We start from the raw sequence: 19007 nt of genomic DNA on the forward strand, positions 1-19007 counted from the left end.
CCTTTTTTTTTTTAAGATTTATTTATTTATACAAGCACTGGGTACAGTCAGAAGCGCGGTAGGGTGAGAGAATTCACCAGATCCAGAGCCGGGAGCAGAGCAGGCAGAAGGACCCCAGTACACTACTGAGGGGAGCAGCGGGCTAGACAAGAGAGGTCTGTCGAGCTATGTGGGACTCTTGCCAGGTGGCCGGGGATCAAACCTGCTCTGCAGAGGCTGCAGGTAGCTTCGCAACCCAGCGCTCATCCGCTGCGCCACCAGGGAGGCCCTCTTTTTACCTTTTTTAATTTGAAGTCTATTTCATCTGATATAAGTATGGCTGTTTCTGCCTTCTTTTTTGGTCCAATTGCTTGTAGGAATGTTTTCCAACCTTTTACTTTGAGTCTATGTTTATCTTTTGTGGTTAAATGTTTTTCCTGGAGACAGCAGGAGGTTGGATTTTGTTTTTTAATCCAGTCTGCTACTCTGTGTCTTTTTGATGAGTTTGATTCATTTACATTTAGAGTAAATATTAATATGTTGGCATCTGTATTTGCCATTTTGTTTGTCTTTTTTTGTGATTTTATTCCTTGTTTTATTCTGTTCTTCTTCATTCCTCTGTTGGTTTTGGCTTTAGGACTTCTTGTAAAATTTTTTGGAGTGGGGGTTTAGCTGTAATGAACATCTGGAGTTTCAGTTTGTCTGAGAAGGTCCATAATTTTTCTTCGTAGAGGAAGGAGAGCTTTGCAGGATAAAGTATTCTTGGATGGCATTTGCTGTCTTGAAGTTTGCTGAATATGTTACTCCATTCTCTTCTTGCCCGTAATGTTTCTTCGGAGAAGTCAGAAGTTAACCTGATTGTTTTTCCCTTATAAGTTATCTGTTTCGTCCCCCTTGCCAGTTTCATTATTTTTTCCTTGTCTTGGACTCTTGCAAGCTTTACTATTAGGTGTCTTGCTGTAGTTTTCTTTTCATTGTGGTAATTGGGAGTGCTTCTCCTTCTTGTATGTCTATATTTGTCTCCTTTTTCATGCATGGTAAGTTTTCTTCAATTATTTCTTTGAATAATTTGTTAGTTCCTTTGTCTCTCTCCTCGCCTTCTGGAATGCCTATAACTCTTACATTTCCTCTCTTCATGGAGTCTCATAATTGTCTAAGAGTCTCCTCATACTGCTTCATTTGCATTTCTCCCTCCTTTTCTGTTTTGGCTCTTTTTATTTCTGTATCTTCGATAGTACTGATCCATTCTTCCATTTCATCGATTCTGTTTTCATTGCTTTCCCCAGAGTTCTTTATCTTCTCTAGTAATCTTTCAATCTCCTGAGTTTCTTTTCTTTCCTTTCTTAAGGTCTCAATTTCATTCTTCAGTTCAGTGATTATTTGTCTCAAATCATTTTTTTCCTTTTTGTTTTCTTTCTGCTTTTGAATCATGATGATCATTAATTCTCTATCTGATAGGCTGAGAAGTTCTTCTATGTCATTGTTGAGCTCTGGTGACTCTACTTCTTTTTGTGGTATGTCCTCCTGCCGGCTTACTTGATTATTTATATTTTTTCTTCTCCCTGTTGTTTGCTTTCTGATTAGTTCTATGCATTGGGACGTTGTGCCACTGGTGTTAGTGGGCATCTCTATGGAGTGCTCTTTTAGGGATGTCAGAAACTGTTTACGAGACTGAGACCAGCACTGGTAGGCCAAAACTCCACCAGGGTGTTTATGCTGTGTTGCTGGGCACTGTCCCTGACAGTTCCCTCCCTCTGTATTTACTCAGTTCCGACAGGGAATCAGCTAATTGGTGATTTTGTTCTGGTCACGAGGTGGTGCCAGAGACCTGTACTTGCTGACCTGTGCTTTTTCCCAGTGGTTTTCTGAGAAATGGGGGAGGGCAGAGTGGAGCACCTCAACACAGGGGCTTTTATTCAAGCTGGGTGCTGTGTCTGCCCCTTGTTCACCTGGTGCTGTGCCCACAGATGTATGGATCCTGCACCCTGAATTCTGCACTCTAGGTCTCAGTTCCAGGGCTATCAGATCCAAAACGCTGGCTGTTACCCTATGCAGTGCCCGCTGCTATGACGCTTCCCACGCCCTGGATCCTGTTTCTGGCTCTCAGTTCCAGGATGGGGTCTTGCTCCATGCCTTCTTTCCCTCTTTACCCCTATTTGTGTGGCCCACCCTCTCTCAGAGCCTGAGGGTGTTTTGGGGATCCCTGGTTTCCAATTTTAGTGATTTTTTTTTTGATCGCTAGATGGCACCAGAGATCTTTCTTAGTGTCCTTCCCGAACTGTTTTTTTTTTTTTTTTTCTGTGGGTCCGGGGCAACAGAGTGGTAGTGGCGTGGGGGTGCTGTGTCTGTCCTGTGTCCCACCTTTGTGGGGATCCAACGCCCAGAATTTCGTGCCCCGGGTCTCAGTTTCAGAGCCCTCAGCTCCAGGACATGGGCTGTAGCCCAGTTCAGTGTCTGCAGAAATGGTGCCTTTTGCACCCAGCTCCTATGTCAGGATGCCTGGTTTCTGATTACTCAATGGGTGACCTTCACCTCAAGGAGTGCTCCCTCCCTCGCCTCACCCCGCTAGCCTAGGTTGCAGGTGCAGGGACCTGGGCAGCCATGATCCTCAATCTGTGTAAGCTTCCAGGCTGGCCTTGGGCTATTTGTAGGTCTCCATGGAGTTCTCATCTTCCTCTAATGGCGCTCAGAGCCGCGGCAATTTCTGCCCAGTTCACAGTTCCAGTTCACAGGGTGCGGTGTCTGAAATAGTTCCTTTCCACTCACAGTCTCACTTGATGCGTAGTTTGTTCTTGTTGGTTGTTTAAGTTTTTTGTTGCTGTTGTTGTTTTTTCCTCGTTTCTGTTGGTCAGAGAGTGCTGACTTTGTGGTTGGGGGAGGGTAGCAGGGTTCTGAGCTTCCCTCCCTTCTAGTCCTCTTGTCTGGCAACTTTCTTCTTTGGGCAGTTTGCCAGAGTTGCCTATTTATCTTCCGTGTCCCAGTTCTCCAGGGACCTGCTGCTTTTCCTCCCTATTAACTTTTTTTTATGGTAGGTCTTACTCACAGCGTTTCCCCGCTGCCATGTTGATCTCTCTCTCATTTGGGATGATTTTTATTGAGAGTTCTGACACTTGTTGAAACTAAGGCATGATAGTTCAAAAATTACAATAAAATACTAAGGTTTGAGGATTTTGAAATTTTGAGTGTTTTAACCTTTTTTATAGGTTAAATAAACCTTATTTCATTTCCCTTCTTGAAAAAGGGCCAGAATTATTATGTAGATATTTGTATAGTATTACTAAACATATGAATTGAAAAGGTATATATATATATATGTATACATAAATATATATATATATATATATATATATATATATAGCAGAGAACAAACCCATATTCAGTAGGAATAGGAATCATGTATTAGCTTTGCCTAGTGAACAAGCATCTAATTACTGTAATCTGTAATATTACAATTTTACCATGTAAAGACAAGTTAACTCCAGTTGATGACGGTTTTTTGTCAGCACTCTGATTCCTTTAAAATATTACACCTCTAATAGCAGTCATTGATTTTACAGAAAGACTAAAGAAAAAGTGAAGAGTGAATAAAATGTATAGCAGGTATAGAAGATGACAAGACATATGACCCAGGATAGAGGACAAATTACCTGTGGCACTTCTGCTTGGGCTGATCTACTTGTATTTACTATTATTTTCTCCATGTTTTCCCAGTATATTTAAGAGCAGAATAATAAAAATAAGTACCAACGTGGACAATTCTGGCATAAAATTTGAAAGATGAATAGGGAGAAGAATGGGTATAAAATAGGAATATTTGCACTACCAACCTGGTTTAGTTTCTTCCACAAATTGAGGACAGGGGAAAGTTCATTAGACCAAATTTCTCTATCAAATTTGCAACCAGCTGTTACTGATCTGCCCAAGATCCTCAACTGTGAAATAACCTGAGTGAAGAAAAGCGAATGACTTCAAACAGAGAAATAGCATAGTACAAAAATAGCCATATTTTTTCATAAAAATAAAGACCAGATCTATTATAAATAGGTCTTAATCCACTTGCTGTATACAACTGGCTTAATATTTCACTGATTCATTTAAGCAATTAAACAAAAGAACTTAAAATTGAGAGAAACCATAAAAAAAATTACCTGTTGTAATGCCTAATTAGAAAAGCTGCTTTTCAGCCAAAAAGGTAATTATCCATTATTAATAGCCTCTCAATGTCTGTACTTGCTCATTTTGAAAACACAAAATAATTTTACCGTTTGATTTAAATTTCATAATTTAAAATGCTCACAAATTAAATCTTTTGAAAAGGTTAAATGGTGGGAGAGAGAACAAGTAACAACAAACTATAAAACAGTAAAATTACAACTAAGTAATTATTGGTTAGCAAATACTATCATATACCTAGGTTTTTAAGCTCTGTATTAAAGCTGTCATCTCATCTTAAGTTGTCAACCCTCGGGACTCAAAGAAAGCATATATCAATTACTTGAAATGAGGCAAGGTAAATAATTATTCCCCATTTAGAAATTTCACTTCTAAACCTACTTGTTATCACCTTCATTATCATTATTCTCATCAAAAATAATTCACTGGCCCTTTTTGTGAAACACTGTAAAGACTTCCTTTTCAATAATTATTTGCTATGAATGAGCTAGAGTATTACTATGTATGCTAAATTTTGTATTACAGATATTGGGGTACGTGTATAAACAAAATATTAAAACTGCTATCTCACTGCTTGTCTGACATAAACAAAAAACCAAGCATATGTTTTTTCCTAAGCTAGTATTTTAAACATCAACATTTGCAGCATGTTGACTACTTTTCTGTTATACTTCTTGAGAGATGTAATGTTTTTCTCCTTTTAACAGATTGGGCTATGTGTCATAATTTGTATGGTCCCTGTATTACTGTAGTAAAGTTTGTCATAAAATAAGGGCCATAAATCTTTCAGAATGAATACACTACTTAATTGCTAAACATCCACAATCATGCTGTTAAACTCAAGTTACTTCCAGAGCTTTTGATTGATTCTCTCATCTTGAAAAAATTGTAGTGATTCAGTGTTTCATTTTCTTTGTTTTTCTGATAAATTATTTTCATTTGTTCTAGCTGAACCCTAAAACAGCACCTAATTTATCAGTTTTGCTAGACCACAAAACATCACTAGTTTGTAGTCAGAAGAAGTGTTATTTTAACTCCAGTAACATTTGCTATCACTTCTTTGTGTTTTAAATTTGTCAAACATGACAGAAAACAAATAAGAATGCAAATGAAAAAAAGTTCAAATATTTTTTAAAACATGATGTTAAAACTATTGTAAGAATAGAATGTCTACCAGCCCAAAAGGACATATTTTCTCTTGTAGAAAAACAACATGTGAAGCTTGCTTTTTAAAATAACAATATGGTATATTATAACTTTTAATGAACAAAGTAATAAAAAGGGGAATTCAAATATGTAAGCATAATATTTTTATTTTTTAAAATTTTTTAAAAAGATTTATTTATGTATACAAGAGCTGGGGTACAGGCCAGAGGGGTGTGTATGTTAGGGGGGGAGTGTGAGAGGATTCACCAGAGACAGAGTGGGGTACAGAACAGGAAGACTGACTGAAATACACTACTAAGGGGAGCAGTGGGTGAGTCAGGAGAGGTCTGCTGCGCCATGTGGGTCACCTTCCTGGCCGGGAAGATCAAACTTGTGTTGCACTGGCTGTGGATAGCTTCATAGGTTGTGTCTTAATCCCTTGTGCCACTAGGGAGGCCCCATAATATTTTTTTTTTTTAAAGAGCATTTTTTTAAAGAGCGTTAGTAACACTGTAATTTTTAACAATGGATGGACCATGTTTTGTTTTTACAAACTCAATCTTTTACAAAGGATAGATAAAAAGTGTCTTTCATTATTCATGTTTTTAATCAATTGAAAACTTTTTTTTTGCAGTAATATTGCTTTAAAATGGTCCAAAAGGGAATGAAATTTACCACTAGCACATTTACATCCATGTTCTATCCATAATAAACACTTGCATAGGCAACTATGGTATGCTTTGGAGAATCTGTATGATTGCAGGGAAACTTTAGAAGATGATGTCACTCTTATTCCACCTGTCCTCATTCCCAGAACATTGAGTGATAATTTCAGGAATACCCTTTGCTTCTCCTAAGCAATAATGTGTATTCATTTTAAGATACTAGATCTTAAACAAATTATATTCCCCTTTTACTTTTGGATATTTTGAAGTACACAAAGGAATTGTTTTTATAACAATATCAGTATCATAGAACTTTAGAGGATGACTTTTTTTTTAATCCGCTTATGCCATGAACTGATTGTATAGTTTCATTTATTTTTCTATATTAATGTTCTCTTTGACTGATTTCCTCAACTATTGAATTATCCTAATAGTACCATTTCTATTTTTATCAGTCACTTCCAGTAAATTGTTCTTGGAATGAGAAGGAATATAGATTTTAAAGATAAACACTAAAGGGAGGTCATTAGGCAAGAAAAAGAAATAAAGACATTAGGACTAGAAAGGAAAAAGTAAAATGGTCACTATTTGTAGATGACAAGATTTTCTATGTAGAGAATTCTAAAGACTACCAAAAAAAAAAAAAAAACTATTTGATCTAATTAATGGTCATTAAATTTTTAGGATATAAAAATCAAACATAAAATTAAACATACAATTAGGAGCATTTCTATACAAAAACAAGAAAGTTTCTGAAAAAGAAATCAATCCTATTTGCCATAGCATCAAAAACAAGAGAACATGGAAATAAACTGAGGAGATGAGTGATCTCCATGATGAAAACTATAAGACATTGAGGAAAGAATCTGAAAAAGACACAAAATAATAGGTATCCAATGTCCATGGAGTCAAAGAAGTAATATTATTAAAATGTCAATACTATCAAATGTAATCCATATATCCAATACAATCCTTATCAAGGTTCCAATGGCATGTTTCACAATAGTAGAAAAACACTCCAACAAAAGTTCATATGGAATCACTAAAAACCCCAAATAATCAAGCAAATCTTGAGCATGAAGAACAAAAAAGGAGGCATTACATGTCCTGATTTCAAATTATATTATAAAGCTACCATCATAAAAACAGTATGGTACTGGCATAAAAACAAATATCAATGATGCAGAATCTTGGCCCATGAGTAATCAAAACATATCTGGTTAACTTATTTAAGACAGTCAAGAATACTCAATAAATGGTTCCGGGATAATTGGACATTCACCTATGAAAGGACAAAATTAGATCTCTATATTCTACTACCCACAAAAACTAAGTCTAAGTGCTTGAAAGACTACAATGTAAGACCTGAAACCAAGCAACTTTTAGCTAAAAACAAGAATCAAATTCCTTCACATACATCTTGGTAATGATTTTTTGGGTATGACACCTATAGTACAAGCAACAAAATGAAAAACAAGTGGGACTACATTAAAATAAAAAGCAATGTATGCACAACCCCCGAAAAGTAAACAAAAATCAAGGACAACCTGCCAAATTAGAAAAGGTATTTACAAATAATCTATCTGATAAAATGTTATTATCCAAAGTATGTAACTAATTCATACAACTCAATAGTTTAAAGAAAAACCTAATTAAAAAATGGGAAAAGGAAATGAACAGACTTTCTCCAAAGAAGATACAAGACTGACAAGTAAATGAAAAAAATGCTAACTATCACTACTCATTGGCGAAATATAGTTTTAAAACCATAATGAGGTATCAACTTATACCCATCAGAATGATGACTAAAAAGACAAGATGAAGATCCTCCCTGGTGGCCTAGGGGTCAAGTCTCAGTACTCTCATTGCTATGGCCTGAGTTAGATTCCCAGCCAGGAAGCTAACTCACATATTACACTCCTATCTTGCCTGCTGCTCACCTTAGCAGTATATTTTAGTAAATCTGTATGTTCTACTCTCCACTGTCTCTGATGAATCCTTTCACTCACTGTACTGCTGGCCTACACCCCAGTTCTTACACACACACACACACACACACACACACACAAAAAAAAAGAAAGAAAGAAAAGAAAAAGCCAAGCTAAAAATGATGGCATGATTGTGGAAAAAAGTGGATGCTTGGGCATTGTTGGAGAGATTGTAAATCAGTACAGCCACCATGTAAAACAGTATGGAGAATTTTCAAAAAATTAAAAGTAACAGATTAGAGTGGAAAGATGGCATCAGAAGAGGTTCTCTGCTTCACTCTTGGGAGAATAATCTAAAGAAATCCAGACAGACATTGGGCTCAGGGGATTCCATGACTTGAGATGAAACTGGAGTACCTTCTGGACATCGGAGGTCTATACTGGTCATGTAAATAGAGGCAGAGGAAACTCAACTCTAAACAATAAACAGGTGGAGTAAGGCACTGGCCAGCTGGGGTAGTAATCTCAGTTCACCCTGTGAAAGGGCAGTAGCAGGGGAGGCAGGACTGCTTAATGTGGAACTAACCAACTGTGGGGAGATGCATAAAAAAAGTGCTGGGATGAGGTAGGCGACAGGCCCCAAATGAAGAAGACAAAGTGCAGAAAGAAAGGGGAGGTTCCCGCCTTCCTCATCCTTTGGAGTTAGAGCCAATAATGTGAAACAGTGCTGGAATATGCTGCAGGAAGTTGCATGGAAAGCCCTGTCTGCAGACATGGGCCATAAACCCAGACGGGAGGGCTGCCAATGCTACCACAGGCATGTACAGTCCCCTTACCCTCCCCATAACATTCACTAACTACAGACAGCTCCAGCCCCCTCTTCCATTGCCCCCTCGCCCCACCAGAAGAAGCAGCTACAAATTAGTTCTCCATGATATAGAGCAACATCTACTGGATACCCTGATAGCAAAACCAGACAAATACACCACAGAAAAAGAAACTACAGAACAATTCCCTAATGAATATAGATGCAAAAATCCTCAACAAAATCTTAGCAAACTGAATTCAACAATGCATTAAAAGGATCACACACTGTGACCAAACAGGATTTATTCCAGAGACACAGGATGGTTCAACATCCAAAAATCAATCAATAAAAGATAAAAAGCATATGATCATATTAATAGATGCTGAGAAAGCACTGGATAAGAGTCAATATACATTTATGATCAAAAGTCCTCAAAAAACTGAGGATGCCTCACATAATAAAGGCCATATATGGGAAACAAACAGGTAACATTTTCAATGGTGAAGCCCTAGCTAGAAAAATAGGCAACAGAAGGACATATAGGAAATTCACATTGGGAAAGAAAAAGTATAGCTATTGTTACCTGCAGGCAAACAAAAACGAAGAGAATCCTAAAAATTCCACTAAAAAATGAATTGTAACAATCAATTCAGCAAAGTGGCAAGTTACAGAATCAATATATAAAATCAGAGGAAGAAATCAAGAAAATAATCCCATTCACAATTACATCAAAAATAATACCAAATTGGAAACATAGTCCCTACTCATAGATTGGAAGAATTAACATTATCAAAATGGCCATCACACCAAAGCTGGTTTTGGTGTGCTAATGAAACTTTTTAAAAATACTGTGATCATGAGAATTCCACATATCAAAATTTATATAACTGCAGTGAATGAGATTTTTAGAGAATTTTAACAGTATATGCTTATGTTAGAAAAACAGCAATTCTGAAAATTTTCAGTTACAAATGAAAGTTGAGAATGCAGATGGAAGTATCAAAAAATTAACAGAAAACATGTACAAAAGAGAGCAAATTAAAAAATCAGTTTGCTCAGACTAATGAAATCACAAAATCATCCAGTCTGCGTTATTTTGTTAGGGCAACCCAAGCAGATTATAAATGATAATCACAAAACATGGCAGACATTATAATCAATAATAAAATGTTAAGAAAGCATTCCTTTAAAATAAGAACAAGGTGAAGATGCTGACTATTGCTTTCTTTCAACATTGTACAGACCATGAAGAAAGGCAAAATAAGGGCCTCCCCAGTGGTGCAGCGGTTGAGTGCTGGGTTGAGAAGCTGCCCGCAGCCTCTGCGGCGCCAGTTCGATCCCCAGCTGCTCCCTGGCCACCAGAGGAGGGTCCCACATGGCACGCAGACCTCTCCTGCCGCCCGCTGCTCCCCTCAGCAGTGTACTTCAGTCCTTCTGCCTGCTCTGCTCCCTGGTCTGGCTCTGGTGAATTCTCTCACTCTCCCGCGCTTCTGACTGTACCCAGTGCATGTATAAACAAAACAAACAAATACATAAATCATAAATAAATAAAAAAATGCCTCTTAAAAATAAATAAAATAAAATAAATTGTTAAAAAAGAAAGGCAAATTAACATGTAAGAATTGGAAAAGGGAAAAAAATTGAACAGTAATTTTTTTCAGACAATAAACAATTTGCAGGAAAAAAATGCCTGTTCAGATTTAGTGAGGTAAAGGATAGTACCCAGAAGTTTATCAAACATATGCAAGATAAAGGAAGAGGGGGAACCCTTTCTCTATGTCTCTTCATATCTTTCAATAAAAAATATTTATGCAGCAACCCAGACAACCAAACTAATTTTGGTGATTTGTGAAATGAGATTTCATTCAAAATCAAAAGTGAAATCTAATTTTTTCAACAACATATGAATATTAAAAGCTTAAAAATAAATCTCAGGAGACCTCCTACCTTGTGCAGTTTTAACATAAGCAAATTAAGGATAAATCTGGCAACAAAAGATATTTACATTTCACTAACACTGTGAATAATAGCAGTTTTCAAATACTAAGGAACAAATTATTTGGAGTATAATAGGCTAATCACTTCATTATAAATGATATATAATGGTGTTTTATTTATAACTTTGGTTAATACTAAATAAACCAGACCTGGAATTATTCAATAAATTAAATAAAATGTTTGTATCCATCTCTGCTTTATATAATTAGTGACTCGAGTAATCCTACTTGCTGAGAGTAAAATTATACTTTTGTTATTAATGTAAGTATAAATAAGACAGATATAAGTATATAAGTACATATTATATAAGCACCCATTCATACACATGAGACTTCATGTACCCTAATTCTTTTTAATCTTTTTTTTGCTTATAAGAACTGTGTGTAGGACACAGGTGTGAGGGGTGAGAGAATTCACCAGAGACACAGGTGGGAGCAGAACAGGTGAATTTTACTGAAATACGCTGCTAAGGAAGCATTGGGGCGAGACAGGAGAGGTCTGCTGCTCCATATGTGGGTTAGCTACCTGGTCGGGGATGAAACTCAGTCCACAGCAGTAACAGCACTGAGACTTAACCCGTAGGCCACCATGGAGACCCCTATACTATATTTTAAAGAAAACATATATGTTTTTGTTCAACTGGGCAGTTTATTAAAAAATTAAACCTGCCATATGATCCAGTGATTCTAAGTATTTGCCCAAGAGAAATAAAAGTTATATTCATACAAAAACACAAAATGATCAAAGTATTCATTAACAGCTTAATTTTCATTGCCTCAAATTGAAAACAATATAAATGACAGTCTGTGAGTGAATGAATAAGCAAATTATGGTACATCATAACAATGGAATAATAATAAGCAATAAAGAGGAACAAACTCCTGATACACAACACCACAGATGATCCCATAATCATTATACTAAATGAGCAAGTAGCCAAACAGAAAAGAGTACTTAACTGTATAATCCTTTTATATAAGCTCTAGAAAAAGCAAATTACCTACAATGACACAAAGGAATCAGTGGATGTCTGGTCTAGAAGACAGAGTGGGAAGAGGAATTAGAAAGGATCAGAGAGAGAAATGTTCATATATATATAAAATGTCATATAAAATGTCAAAATATCTTTTGTTGAGAAATTCATTCTTAATTTGCTTAGTTTAAAACTGCACAAGCTAGGAGGTCTCCTGAGATTTATTTTCAGGCTCTTAATATCATATTTAGTTGAAAAAATGTTGAGTTCTTAACATGGTAGAGTACCTGTTCATTTTACTTTTGATCTTGAGTGAAATCTCATCTCACAAATCATATACTGTAAACATATGGAGTTTATTGACTGTCAAACTCAAATAAGCAGTAAAAAATGAAAAAAAAATGTAATTGTTAAATATAACTATGTTAGAAATTCAAAATACCAGAAGAATGGAGTAGGCCAGAAAAAACACCAGTTATTCAGGTGGGAAGAGATAAGGAAAGGCTGATCCTGCCTCTGCACAGAGCCTGTGGTCTTTCTATCATCTCAGGCTTGCTATTGCTCAGGAACCACACATTGCTTCAAATGCCACTGCCTCCCAGGAAAGGCTAGGAAACTGCCTCTCCACACAAACTCCCTGTCCACTGGGGGCTACTGCCTCCCACAGCAGTGTTCTAATGGGGGTGTGCGCTGGGAAACTGAGTATCTGCCATTTTCAACTCCACTGTGTAGGGGCATGCTGCCTCTCACTGAAGAATTTTTGCGGTAAAGTACTGAAAACTACCTATATTTAACTGGGTGACAAGGTCAAGTATACACATTTAAATATCTGTCACATTTATTTGAACTTTGCAAAATTAATGGATCATTTTCAAAGATACACAAAGATACCCATCATGCAAATTCTACCATGGTCAACATTTCCCTGTACTTGCTTCATCCATCCCTAAATGATCTTCTTTTAGCTTGCTGCTATCATTCTTTAAATGTTTTAAAAAAAATCCTAAACTACTTGTTTAACTCCCACACACTTAGTATTATCTCCAAAAAATAGATATTACTGCAATGCCATTTCATCTAACAAAAGTAATAAAATTTACTGGTGTCAAATAATGTCCAGTCCATGCTTAAGTTTCCTTGATTGCCTCAGAATTTCCTTAACTTGGATTGTCTGAATTATTCCCCATAGAAAGGTCATGTAGTCATGTATTTCAAGTCTCTTTAACACAGCAGATTGTCTGCCCCCCGTTTTTTTTAATTTCTATTTTTTTAAAGATTTATTTATTTATTTGTTTGTTTGTTTATTTATTTATTTATTTATTTATACAAGCACTGGGTACAGTCAGAAGCGCGGGAGGGTGAGAGAATTCACCAGAGCCAGAGCAGGGAGCAGAACAGGCAGAAGGACTGAAGTACACTGCTGAGGGGAGCAGCAGGCACTACAGGAGAGGTCTGCGTGCCATGTGGGGCACTCACCCGTGCATCGAACTGGCGCTACAGAGGCTGCGGGCAGCTTCGCAGCCCAGCGCTTAACCACTACGCCACTGGGAAGGCCCTATTTATTTCTACAGGCACTGGGTACAGTCAGAAGCATGGGAGGGTGAGAAAATTCACCAGAGCCAGAGAGGGGAACTGAACAGGCAGACTGAAGAAATACACTGCTGAGGGGAGCTGCGGAAGCGGCAGGAGAGTTCAACCGCTCAACCGCTGCGCCACCATGGAGGCCCTGTCTCTCGTTTTTGTCATTAACCTATTGGTAGTGTCAATTATCTAGCAGAAAGTCTCACATTCTGGATCCAGTGGTGTCATTTAATCTGTTCCTTTATCCCCTGTGTTCCCTGGTAAATGGTAATTAGTTCTGAAGACTTCCTTAGGTTCAGATTCACATTTTGTGTGTGTGTGTGGAAAGAATACTTTTAGAACATGTACTTCATTACACATCACATCAGGAGGCACAGAGTGTCAGAATGCCTCTTCCTTGTAACACAGACTGATACAACCTTCTAAGTAATGATTTTACTCTGTGATAATTATATGAATCCGCTATTTCACTAGGGTTTATAAAATAGTGATTTTTCAAATTGTCAGTGCTTCTACATATATTATCTAGCATTACTCAATAAAAACTTTTTCATCAGCATTTCTTTCATTACCACAAAATATAATTCTTTCCCTTCAATTGCCATTTTTTAAAACTAAGAAATTTCTTAATAACCTATAAAAATTAAAAAATCAATTTTATATAGCATTAAAGTAAAAACAAGTTTAAAGTATTTTCATGTAAATACTCAAAAATAATAAATTTAAAAACACTGTGGACTGGGAGGCGGATCAACATGGCGGCGAGGAGACGCTGCGAGTAAAATCTCCCATTATAAAAAAGTTAATAGGGAGGAAAAGTGGCAGGTCCCAGTGAGAACTGGGACACAGAAGATAAATGGACGACTCCAGCAAACTACCCGAAGAAGAAAGTTGCCATAAAAGAGGACTAGAAGGAAGGAAAGCGCAGAACCCTGCTACCCTCCCACACCCATAAAGTCGGCACTCTCCCACCAACAGAAAGGAGGAAAAAAACAAACTAAAACGACCAACAAGAACAAACTACACATCAAGCAGGACTGTGAGTGGAAAAGAACTATTTCACCCACCACACCCCGTGAACTGGAGCTGTGGAGAACTCTGCAGGATTCGCCGCGGCTCCAGGCACCATTAGAGAACAACAGAGACCCAGAGAGACCTGCACACAGCCCCGGGCCAGCAGGTAAGCTTGCGCGGAAAAGCAGCGCGCTTGAAAAGCAAACGCTGATCACAGCTGCACAGGTCCCCGCGCCTGAGAACTAGGCTTGCGGGGAGACACGTGGGGGCCCTCACTGAGGTGAAAGTCCCTCACTAAGTAATCAGGAAACAGGCGCCCAGGCACAGGAGCGGGGTGCAAAAGGAGCCATTTCTGCGGTCATTGAACTGGGCTACAACCTGCGTCGTAGACCTGAGGGCTTTGGAACTGAGACCTGAGGCACGAAATTCGGGTGTAGGTTCTCCACGACAGTTGGGCACAAGGCAGACACAGCACACCAAAGCCGTTGAGGTTTACCCTAGCATTCCCGCTCTATTCCCTGTCCCACAGGGTGAAAAAAACAGCTCCCCAAAGGACATTAGGAGAGATCTCTGGCGCCACCTAGTGACCAGAAAAGAAGTCACTAACACCCCATAGAACAGGGACCTTTCTTCAGAAAACACTGCTTGAAAATGGCAGAAGGCTCCCGGAGGAGCCAGTGGCCAGCTGGGAAGTTAGCCCACGCAAGGCCCCTTCCGATCAGCAGTCTAACCCCACAGGGGGAGCGGGCACTCACGCCCGGGGCAGACCGGGCGCACAGAAGAGTGTGCCTGAGACCGGACTCGCAGGGAGTGCGTCCCGCATCGCCATTTTAGAACAGGGGCATTTCTTCAGTAAAAACTGCCTGAAACCAGCAGAAAGCTCTGGAGCCAGAGGTGAGTGGGGAAGTTCGCCCATGCCAGGCCCCTTCTGGCCTGCAGTCCAAGCCCAGAGGGGGAGCAGGAACCCACCACCGGGGCAGACCAGGAGCACAGGGGATTGTGTCCCCACATCTGCATTTTAGAACAGGGACCTTTCTTCAGTAAAGACTGCTTGAAAACAACAGATGGCTCCCGGAGGAGCCAGAGGGGAGAGGATAAGTTCACCCAAGATGCCAGCCAGTCCCAGCAACGCAGTGTCCCAATGCATACGACAAATTAGAAAACAGACAGTAGGGAGCAGAAGAACCACACACAACCTAACAACACCTCAGGAAAAAAGAACACCACTAAAAGAAAACCACCCCCCAGATTGCAACGACAGTAACTTGGAAGAACTTCTGAGCCTTCCAGAAAGAGAATTTAAAATTGCCATGATTAAAAAAGTGACAGAATTCATAAAGGAAAACTATCATATGACAAAAATAATCAACGATCAGAAGAATGAAATAGAGTCCCTAAAGGGGGAAGCAAAAGGAACGCAGGAGATCAAAAATTAATGGAGGAACTAACGAACTCTGGGAAAAGCAATGAAAGCAGAATAGATGAAATGGAAGGACGAATAAGTACTCCTGAAGACACAGAAATAAAAAGAACCAAAACAGAAAAGGAAAGAGAAGTACGAAGGAAAAACAATGAAGAAAGACTTCGGGAACTATCTGACTCCATGAGGAGAGGAAATACAAGAGTTATAGGAATTCCAGAAGGAGAGCAGAGAGATGTAGGAACAGAGAAAATATTCCAGGCGATAAATGAAGAGAACTTCCCAAATGTGAAGAAGGAGCTGAAAATTGATATACAAGAAGCAAGAAGAACACCAAACTTCCATGACAAAAGGAAAAATACAGCAAGACACATAATAGTAAAGCTCCCAAGAATCCAGGACAAGGAAAAAATAATGAAGCTGACAAGAGGGAATAAACAGATAACATTCAAAGGAAAACCAATCAGGCTGACATCAGACGTCTCTGAAGAAACACTACAGGCAAGGAGAGAGTGGAGGGACATAGTCAACAGACTCCAAGAAAACAGATGCCAACCAAGAATACTCAATCCCGCAAAGCTCTCCTTCCTCTATGAAGAAAGAATAAGGACCTTCCCAGACAAACAGAAACTCTGGAATTTCATTACGACTAAACCCCCACTCCAAAAAATACTACAAGGAATCCTAAAGCCAGAACCTCAGAGGGACGGATAACAACAAAAGAAGGCCAAAAAAAAAAAGTTATTAAAAGAATAAATAAATAAAATCAAAGGAAAGACAAACACAATGGCAAATACAGATGCTAACATATCAATATTAACTCTAAATGTAAATGGAATAAACTCTTCAATAAAAAGACACAGAGTCTCAAACTGGATTAAGAAACAAAACCCAACCTTTTGCTGTCTCCAGGAAACACATTTAGCTACAATAGATAAAAATAGACTCAAAGTTAAAGGATGGAAAACAATCCTACAAGCAAATGGACCAAAAAAGAAAGCAGGACCAGCTATACTTATATCAGATAAAACAGATTTCAAACTCAAAAGATAAAAAGAGACCCCAATGTTCACTACATTATGATCAAGGGGACAATACTTCAAGAATAAATAACACTCATTAACATATATTCACCAAACGAAGGACCACCAAAATTTATCAGACAACCGTTGTCATCTCTGAAACAGACATCAGAGAAAACACATACGTAGTGGGAGACTTCAACACGCCACTATCAACAATGGATAGATCAACAAGACAAAAAATAAGTAAAGAAACTAAAGCTCTAAATAAGGACCTAGAGCATTTGGGCTTAACAGATATCTATAGAACACTAAACCCCAAAAAATTGGAGTACACATTTTTCTCAAGCACACACAGATCATTCTCCAGGATCGATCACATACTGGGATACAAGACAAACATCAAAAGAAACACCAAGATTGAAATCATAACAACCTTCTTTTCTGACCATGAAGGCATCAAACTAGAAATAAACCATAAAAAGAAGGCAAGGAACTCTCCTACCTCATGGAGATTAAAAACCACACTGCTGGAAGACCACTGGACTAATGAGGAGATCAAAGAAGAAATTAAAAAATTATTAGAATTGAATGACAAGGAGGACACCAATACCCTAAATGTATGGGATGCAGCAAAGGCAGTAATAAGAGGAAAATATATAGCAACAGAAGCACACATCAAGAAACAAGAAAGAACTCAAACAACCTAATCTCGAAGCTCAAAGATCTAGAAAAAGAACAACAATAAAAAAACCCCAAAACCAGTAGAAGAAAAGAAATAATAAAAACCAAAGCAGAAATAAATGAAATTGAAACTAAAAAAACAATCCAAAAGATCAATGAAACCAAGAGCTGGTTCTTCAAAAAAAAACCAGTAAAATAGACAAATCCCTAGCCTGGCTCACAAAGGAAAAAAGGGGGAAAGCACAAATAAACAGGATCATAAATGAAAGAGGAGAAATCACAACGGACACAGCGGAAATCAAAAGAATAATCAGTAACTACTATGAACAGTTACATGGAAACAAGTTCACCAATCTAGAGGTGATGGACAAATTCCTACAACTCTACAATCACCCAAAGCTAGATAAAGAAGAAATTGAACACCTAAACAGACCAATTACAAGCAGCGAAATTGAAATGGTAATCAAAAACCTCCCCAAAAACAAAAGCCCAGGACCTGATGGATTTACAAATGAATTCTACCAAACATTCAGAGAAGAATTAGTGCCTATCCTTCACAAACTCTTCCAAAAAATTGACAAGGAAGGGACAATACCAAACACATTCAATGAAGCCAACATTACACTAATACCAAAACCAAACAAGGACAACACAAAAAAGGAAAATTACAGGCCAATCTCCCTAATGAACACTGATGCAAAAATCCTCAATAAAATTTTAGCTATCAGAATCCAACAATGTATCCATAAGATAATTCACCATGACCAAGTAGGATTCATTCCAGGGACACAAGGATGGTTCAACATCTGAAAATCAATCAATGTTATCCAACACATCAACAAAAAGAAATATAAAAACCTCATGATAATATCAATAGATGCTGAGAAAGCTTTCGACAAAGTGCAACACCCACTAATGATAAAAGCCCTTGAAATTCTTGGGATACAAGGAACATACCTCAGCATCATCAAGGCCATATATGACAAGCCAACAGCCAGTATCATTCTCAATGGCGAAAAGCTGAAAGCATTCCCATTAAAATCTGGGACAAGACAAGAATGTCCACTCTCACCATTGCTTTTCAATATAATACTGGAAGTCCTAGCCGGAGCAATAAGACAAGAGAAAGACATACAAGGAATCCAAATAGGAAAAGAAGAAGTCAAACTATCACTACTTGCAGATGAAATGATAATATACATAGAGAAACCCAAAAACTCCACAGAAAAACTAATTCAACTCATCAATCAGTTCAGTAAAGTGGCAGGATACAAAATCAACACGCAAAAATCAGTAACCTTCCTATACACCAACAATAAATCTGAAGAAGAAATAAAAAAAAATCCCTTTTCTATCGAAACAAAAAAAAATCAAATACTTGGGAATAAATCTAACAAAAGAGGTAAAGGACTTATACAAAGAAAACTATAAAACACTGTTAAAAGAAATAGAAGAAGACACAAAGAAATGGAAAGATATCCCCCGCTCATGGATTGGAAGAATAAACATTATTAAAATGGCCATGCTACCAAAAGCAATATACAGATTCAATGCTATTCCAATCAAAATTTCAATGTCATTCTTCAAAGAAATAGAAAAATTATTGATGAAATTCA

At 37.9% G+C, this 19007-nt stretch overlaps 1 protein-coding gene across 2 annotated transcripts in view; it reads right to left on the bottom strand.

Moving 5' to 3' along the window:
* DYNC2H1 (dynein cytoplasmic 2 heavy chain 1) overlaps nucleotides 1-19007 on the bottom strand; it is a gene marked incomplete at its 3' end in the record, with an annotated part of 284138 nt that overhangs the window by 46454 nt on the left and 218677 nt on the right. For both annotated transcript variants that reach the window (XM_084249306.1, XM_084249305.1), the window contains one exon: nucleotides 3807-3923. In XM_084249306.1, coding sequence (XP_084105432.1) covers nucleotides 3807-3923 — 117 coding nt within the window. The remainder of the gene's footprint in view (nucleotides 1-3806; nucleotides 3924-19007) is intronic.

The sequence above is a fragment of the Talpa europaea genome (assembly GCF_964194135.1).
Source record: "Talpa europaea genome assembly, chromosome: 12".
NCBI classification, from domain to species: Eukaryota; Metazoa; Chordata; class Mammalia; order Eulipotyphla; family Talpidae; genus Talpa; species Talpa europaea.